This window comes from Ostrea edulis, chromosome 2 (assembly GCF_947568905.1).
Source record: "Ostrea edulis chromosome 2, xbOstEdul1.1, whole genome shotgun sequence".
Classification (NCBI taxonomy): domain Eukaryota; kingdom Metazoa; phylum Mollusca; class Bivalvia; order Ostreida; family Ostreidae; genus Ostrea; species Ostrea edulis.
In genome coordinates this window covers 95,425,080-95,433,453 of record NC_079165.1, presented here as the reverse complement: position 1 = coordinate 95,433,453, position 8,374 = coordinate 95,425,080, and the positions used below count along the sequence as shown (strand labels likewise).

Below are 8,374 nucleotides of genomic sequence, written 5' to 3'. Positions count from 1 at the left end.
CATAGGTCTAGATATTATTGTAATAAATGATCCGGATAGGAAACTAATGAAATTAAATCAATGGAACATATTCTACCTGATGATGAGTTCACGTGAACATTTTCTTAGCCTAATGTAAAATAAATTATCTCCATATGGTTAAACTAAATGTTTATGTGTTATTCTGTATATGTACGGCTACTTTTGTAACAGCCCCCCCCCCCCCCCCCCCCACACACACACACACACACCACACACACACACATCATAAACGTAACTTCCTATATAGCAAAACACAAAATGAACGTGTGAAACATAGGATTAAAATGTTTACTCACTGTCCAAAGTTGTACATGTAGCAACGTGCGTCTGAAATAACGCCGCTGTCCGAAGCCTGGCTGTTACTGTTTTCGGCGTGTTTACATGTACATGCGGGATAATAATAACACCCCCAAGCAAATAATAAAAATAAGAATCCGCAAATTTATAAAAGATTGTTAAAAGAAGTGATCAATATGCAACATAAACAACATGTAATATTGAAACGCACATACATAGGTCAATAGATCTTATTCGTAAGTCAACGGTTGCATCCACCATGTTTTCGTGTACATTTTAAGATCCCCCCCCCCCACCCGAAAACTATCGGTATATGCAATAAATGGTTATACAGTTCAAATATTGGGATTGGGTTTATCTTCATGTCATACTTAAATAACAAGGTAAGTAAAGAGGTACTGAATTAATATTACTTTAAAACTGTTGAATGGTTGCATATAAATAAAAATTAAAAAATATAAAGAGAGGAAAGGAGACAAACAGAGAGAGGAGAAAGAGATGTACGAGTATACTATATATAGGTGTGTTTTAATATAGAATTAACATAGACAGATTTAAATATTTACAATATTATAATTAAATTGCACTGAATAGTGTTTTTGTTTCACTTTTATACCTAGAGAACTTTCACGTAAATGTACATGAAACGTTGTAAAATTCTAACGTTACGTTGCAAAATTGCGACGTCAATAACAATCTGGCCAAAACAATGGGTACTTTGAACGTCAATAACTAAAAAAAAAATGAAAAGATATCGGAAAAAAGATAACATATTTGAAGAATAGATATTCTTGGCTTCTGTCCCCGAGAATAATATCATGTTCTGACTAAGGGCCATTTTTGGCTATTCGTGGCTCTGGTTCTTTGATATTTTTTTTTTACGTTTGCGAATAAAATCTGGCGATCCTTGATCTGAAATAACTACAGATTGCACATATATGGTAAGTTTAACCTGTTTTCTACTGATTTTACTGGATACGTTGCTATGAATATTTATTTAACCAGCGTTTTACGCCAAGGTAAGAGGTTAACTCAGGTGGAACTTGGGAACCTGATCGGCGGTCTGTACAACGCAAACAATCGATTTTGTTCGCAACTTTATTGTATTTATTTGTCGGATGGCCAATTCATAGATTGTAATGTGAAATTAAGGCGATAAAAGCTGGAAACTTGGAATATTTCAGGATATTTTTCCCTCAGGTAAATAACAGGTAATAACATTCGAGTCATTCAAAATGGCGACCGGCGGTTTTGTAACTAAGCGTCAGGTGTGAATGTTCTTACTTCAACAATTTTAAAATGAAAACAAATGATTTTACATCATGCCCAGCTACATGTAAATCTCTTAAATTTTATGTCTGCCAGTAGACTAATCAAACATCCCACATATTACTTAATAAAGATTATTCTTATTTCCATTTTTCTAGGTCATACAACATGCCTCATCACTGTTGTGTCCCCCAGTGCACAAGTGACAGAAGACAGGAGTCTTGCAAGGGTTTGTTATTTCATGTATTCCCCAAGGATAAGGAACGTTCCAAAAAATGGTTGATTGCAATAAGAAGAGACATTGGTCCAGAATTTAAAATAACCAAGGGAACTCGAGTTTGTTCATTGCATTTTGAAAAGAATGCTTATGCACCAGCAACTCCTTACACAAAATTAAGGAAGTTGAAAAAGGACAGTATTCCCTCTGTATTCAACTGGACGATAGCAAAGAAACCAACCCGTCGAGTTCTATATAGACAACAGTTAACGATTCCCTCTAGGACACCCTTGAAAGCAGATTCTATACGGATTGAGTCACTAGTGGTACATGCCGAACATTCGTATGCCAATCCAGTACCAGCCACAGAGCCAGAGGTACCGGAGTCCGCAACAGTGCTTGATGATGAAACATCTGAAATCTTGGAAACTTCAGGAAGTACTGATGATAGTTTGGCTGAAATCGATCAGACGCCATTGATGAGAGCAATAATTGATTTGATGCGCATTATTGCTCGCAAAATTACATTTGAAGTTCGTATAAATGATTTAATGATCATTTTAATTCCATTGATGTTATTTTATGTAATCATTTAAAAGTCTGTTGTATAAGGAATTAATGGTGTAGCAGCCAATTTCTACATTTAAATTTTTGCGCCAATTTGTACACGTTATCCGCGTGCTACGTCATAGTTTTTAGGGCACATATATTTTTTGTGTATGCACAAGCGCGCTGCGAAGAATGTGAGTATTATGTTCCTGTTTCACTGGACATTGTACTGAACTGCCGTTTCCTAGAGAAACTACTTATTTGGTAAGACAATGATGAACATTAGCACATTCCATAGATTTATTTGAAAATGTGTATTTGAATTGATAGTGTAATATGTTTTACGGCGTGACCGTGTTTGAGGGCGAAGCAAAAAAGTTTTGACATTAGTATCTATATCCAAAACAGGACAAAAACAACTCGAAGTTAGCACGCGGACGGAGCTGTATCAAAGCATCCTAATTTTGGACATTTGATCCGCCTATATATTGAACGCGGGAAATATAACGCAATTGATGTAAACAGTACATTGTGACGTCATATTCAGCGTCGTTATTTAGCAAAGTTACAAACAAAGTGTTTGAACCACAACAAAAAACATGGCGTTAATCGTGGAGTGATTATATATGATTAAGAAAATAAGATTTACATGCTTTTACGGATTTTATGTGTAACATCTCAGAACGACGTAAACTAGGGTAGACGAGATTCAAAATGGAGGAATACATGTCCACGCGCTAATATTCGAATCGACGCCATTAGTACCAAACTTTTCAAGTTCCATAGGTATGGTTTAATTTTTCATTATTTTCCTATATTTTCGTTTTAAACATGTATATACGTGTTACCTATAGGGAGAGCTCCGCTCTCACGGCCCTTCGGGCCGTGAGAGGGCTTCGCCCTCTATAAAGCATGTTCTCCGAGTAAACACATGTGTATGTAGTTCATGTCCCGAATATTTATGCAAACTGTGTTTACAGAATTACAGTATTGTGCAATATAATTCAATGTTAGTAATATGTATACGGTGTGACCGTTGGGCCGAGCGAAGCATGTACGTAACTCCGTGTCCCGAGTGGTAATCATAATTCCGTTAAGTACGGTAGATTATGATTCTTTTATAAATATATATTTTGAATGAAATTTCCTTGCGCTAAACACCCAGTAACATCTCAATATTAAAGGAGTTTATATGGGGACAACAGTTTCACATGATCCGCCTATTCGTTGAACGCGGCAAATAAAACGCAAGGCGACGTAAACTGTGCATTGTGACGTCACATTTAACCTCGACTTTTTTCTCTTTTTCAAAGCAAACAATTATAAACAACAATAATACATTCCGTATGCAACGAAAAAGGCCGTTAAAACCAAACAAAATTAACCAATAAATTCAAAATGGTTAAAAAGTAACCATAATTTTATCGTATCTTCTTATTTAAAGAAACTCATGAACTCGTTCATCTATTTAGTCGTATTACGGTTTTATATGTATTTATTTGCTAAAACCTGTTACAATGATAATTATACTATTCACTTTGAACAAAATGAGTGTTTAAATTACGAATTGCACGTTAGAGTCTTCTATTATTGGCATTCAAAATAAAACACGAATAACTGTTGAAACAGGTAATGAAAAAATAAATGGCGGCGCCCATATGGATCACGAAAATTTCAGTGAACGTATATAGAGATGATCTCTTTTTCTTTTGCTGATTTTGACTTTTTTCTTTTACATACGTGTTACCTTTAGAGCCTTGCTTCGCGGACGGGCCTTCGGCCCGTCCGAGCTTCGCTCGGTATTAAGATATATATGACATATAGTAAGACCATGTGTAGATTATTTTTGCTCATAAGGTGAAAACTAGTTGCACTCAAACTTTTTGTAACTTCAGGGGCAATAACTCTGTTTTGTTGTGCAATACAGATGCTCTTTATATTTATTGTAATTTATATCAGAGTACTATTTGTTTGGTGCAGTCTGTTATAAACAGCAATTTTCTGTATTGAACTCAGTTTTTGGATAGTTTGAATTATTATTATACATGATCATATGTGTTGTCAGTATCAATTCACTGTTTACAATTATTGTTTTGTTTTATTACAGTATATCGTATGAAGTTGAGGAAGTCACATGATGCCAATCATTGACTTAAGAATAAATTTTCCAGGCATACGCATAGACGATTTGTTTCTATTTATTATGGACGGTGGCCAGTACAAATGGGGCGTCAATTCTTTTAAGAGAGCAGCAATTTATTAATAAGATCAGTTCAGTTGTGGATATGGTGAATTGAAGGTATATCTAATTATGTAGTTGCTCTCTCTCTATTGCGTACATCAATTGAATTAATGATATATATAATTATGTACATATATATATATATATATATAGAGAGAGAGAATTTTCTAGAAAGCATCCGGTGCCCCCCTAACATTTTCAAATTTAAAGTAAATCGTGGTCTCGTTTAAAAAAATGTAAACGATAAAATAAGCAATAATTTCTTCCACTCTCGGAGGAATAAATGACAAAATCTTTTAATTTACTGAATTATTTTTATTGGGAGAATTTACCTTTCTTCCAAAACCCTTAAAATTTGTGTCATTTTATTAATTTCACCTTATCAAAAATAATAAAAATTACCACATAGATATTTCAAGCCTTATAAAATTTGTAAACCCCCATCTGGATCCCCACCAGGGCTTTGCCCTGGACCCACTGGGGGTCTCAAGACAGCCCCCATACCCCCGATTCATAAAGTTGTGCCCCCCTAACCGCAATTCCTGGATTCGCCCCTGGTATGCATTGCACACAAGTCATGTGTATATTGTTTTGACACGGTCATAATTGAGTAAATGACCTTCAAAGTAAATGCATGACTTTACATGGCAGCGGTAATGGGAGACAACTGTGTTGACATTATATTCTGTAATCATCATTACACAGCACCATACCATTGTACCACTCATCTATGTTGCATATATATTTTCAGTTTAGTTATACTAGCCTGTACTATTACTATCCCATTTCGTATAAAATTACTCATACAAGTTGACCTTGAAAAACAATAGGCTTCCTCCTCTAATCATTTGGTAAAATTTGTACCAAGTTTGATTATCCTAGCCTTTTTCTGTTTTTATATGGCCCACAAAGGGGCAGACAGACGGACACATGCAGTGCACTGTACCACAAAATAACCCGTCTATGAAAGTATATAAATTTATTGCATCAAAGTGTTGAGTTTACTGAATTGATTAAAATTGTCAACAATCCAGTTTAAAAAATATTTTAGTTCCTTAAATCTCTTGTGCAGCGTAAAGCACATCCTTAGGATGTTTAGAGATAAGACTCAAGCAAACAAAATACACATTAGATATCATCTATTGAAACATGGACAGGTATTCATTTCAGAACAATTTGATAAACTCAGTGTTAACATCTCTATTTGTCTTCCTTTAAACTGGCAAAGTATTCTTCGTATTCTGGCATGTTCCTCTTCCTGTGGCCTGCTGCAGTGTCATTGAAACAATATTCCTGGTACTTGTAGTATGCATAGAAAGCTGAAAAAAAAATATTAGCAGCATTTTCATTATTAGCAGCAGATTTCATTAATAAATAAATAGAAAATGTGTTTCCCCAAAAAACCTACTGACTACCTTAATGAATCTTTTATTTGATTTTCATGCATGAATTTATATGATGAGATATAATAAACATCTGTATCATACAGTAAAATGTCCACAATTTTGTTTTAGTTAATCAATGTGAGGATTTATCACTATACATGAAATATAGATAAGATTTACTTAGGATTCATCACTATACATGAAATATGAATAAAATTTACTTTCAATTGGTTTTAACCATAGGCATACTGTACCTAACTTGTAGGTAAAACCGTACATCATTGATCAAACGAACAAAAGTCAACTAAGTATCATTAATACAATGTCTTTTTTTTCATTCATGAAAAGCATGAAATTTGATTTTGAACCACTTACGGATAAGAAGATGGAATTTACGTCCAAATCTTGCAGCTGCATTTGGGATTCCATTCTTGATCATTCCTCCAAAGGCTCTCTGTTCAAATGGAGACAGGTTGTACTCGACATAACCTGCCCCAGAGGTTCTCAAGTTATGGAAATGAACACCCATCTGAAATAAGATGCACAGTACAACATATTTAAAAAGAGAAAGTACCTTTTATAACTGTTGTACAAGTACTTGCTTCTAAAATGACAGAATTCACTAAGCAGCCCAGTTATGATGAAGCCCGGTCTCACAACAAATGTGTGCAACCAATGGAAATTTGAGTGTCAATATAAAAGGAAACTATAATGAATACAATGCGACAATCAAAATAAACAAGAGCTAGTGAAGGTTCGATTTTAATCAGACTGGGCTGAAAACTGCCAAGATATTTTGTGATTAAAGCAGTGCAATAAACATATTATCAAAATGCTCATACGACTAAGGAACAGAATTTATGTATGATTTATTATTATGCTTAAATAAGTCAAAAGTTTTAAACATTTTTTTGTGATTTTAGACATAACTACATGTAGGTACACAAGTATCAAATCTTGACAATTGGCAAATGCTAGTCTAATCATTTATTTGTTTCTTATGATACATTATTCAAATTATTAGTCCCAAAGAAAACGTGCATGTATCCTTTAAATGTATATTCCAACATTGAACAGTCCAAGATTCAGAAAACCACAAGAAAATCAATTAATAGATGGTCTCCTACTTCAAGAGACCCAATAATGATAATGAAAGGACAAGAATACATTGAAAGGTTGTCAGAATGGGCAGACAAGTGGCAACTCAAGTTCAACACAAGCAAATGTAGCGTGATGCACCTTGGGCGGAATAACTGAACCATTCTCACAGCATGAAAGACAATGACGGACAGCAGAGAGGATGGGAAACAACAGAGAGGGAAAAAGATCTTGCTGTATTGGTTGACAAACTGTCGTCTCATCAACATGGCAACAACGCTATAGGGAAAGCCAACAGAGTATTGGGGGTCATCAAAAGGACGTTCGCTAAATTCACCAGCACAGTCATCAAAAAATTGTACACATTAATGGTTCGTCCAACAATTGAGTACGGCAATGCACCTTAGATACAGCAATTTGCAGGTGATATCTGCAAGTTAGAAAAGGTATAGAGACGAGCAACAAAGCTATGCAACGACATCAAGAATCTTCCCTATGAGGAAAGCCTGCAACATCTTAAGCTACCATCCCTATACTACAGAAGAAATCTGGGCGATATGATTCAAGTGTACACGATCTTGACTGGCAAAGATCGTGTCGACAGAGAGAAGCTGCTGCCAATGTCCAATACAAACAGAACCAGAGGGCAAAGTATGAAGTTGTTAAAAAGACACAGTCACCTGAATGTTAGAAAGTACTAATTCACAAGAAGAGTCATCAACGATTGGAACAGTCTACCTGACTAGGTCATGGGTGCGAAGGACTTGAATTAACCAAACTTGACAAGTGCTGGAATTATGACCATACCCATGCATACAAGAAGATATGAGCAGGAATTACAGGCCTAGCCTTTATACTGTAAAAGAGGTATCGAAGTATAAAACGTCTCCAGATCCAACATCTTCTACCACAGGTATCTGAATTTTAATCAGTATCTAGATATAAATAGGGGAAAAACTATAACTATATATAAATACACCAGGGTGTAATATATATATTTCTTTCTATCTATTGATTAAAATTCAGATACCCGAGTTTCTAAGTCAGGAGACTAGACCCAAAGTTCTCAAATTCAAATAAATGGTAAGACCCACTATAAAACTTTGTGAAAAGTATACTCTTCCTCTTGGAAATTTTACGACCACATAAGTCAAAATATTTCAGAACAATACCAAATTTTGGTATTTACGTAAACAGTTAAAACAGAGAAAATTCAAACTATCTAAGTTTTCTCGATTACTGTCCAAAACAAAGACTTTATCAAACAAAATATTAATCATATAGTTAATGTGATAT

The 8,374-nt window shown here is 34.8% G+C and overlaps 1 protein-coding gene and 1 long non-coding RNA gene across 2 annotated transcripts in view; one reads left to right on the top strand and one right to left on the bottom strand.

Annotated features, from left to right (window-relative positions):
* Window positions 1-232: 232 nt before the first annotated feature.
* Window positions 233-4,533, top strand: LOC125682202 (uncharacterized). The gene is made up of 2 exons (XR_007372479.2): window positions 233-1,259; window positions 1,746-4,533. It is a non-coding gene; the product is annotated as an uncharacterized LOC125682202 (long non-coding RNA).
* A 1,186-nt stretch (window positions 4,534-5,719) lies between these two features.
* Window positions 5,720-8,374, bottom strand: part of LOC125680397 (cytochrome b-c1 complex subunit 8-like) — a 2,818-nt gene continuing 163 nt past the window's right edge. The window contains exons 2-3 of the mRNA XM_048919955.2: window positions 6,356-6,509; window positions 5,720-5,914 (exon numbers count right to left, since the gene is read on the bottom strand). Of these exons, the coding sequence (XP_048775912.1) occupies window positions 5,796-5,914; window positions 6,356-6,509 (273 nt within the window). The 3' untranslated portion in view covers window positions 5,720-5,795. The remainder of the gene's footprint in view (window positions 5,915-6,355; window positions 6,510-8,374) is intronic.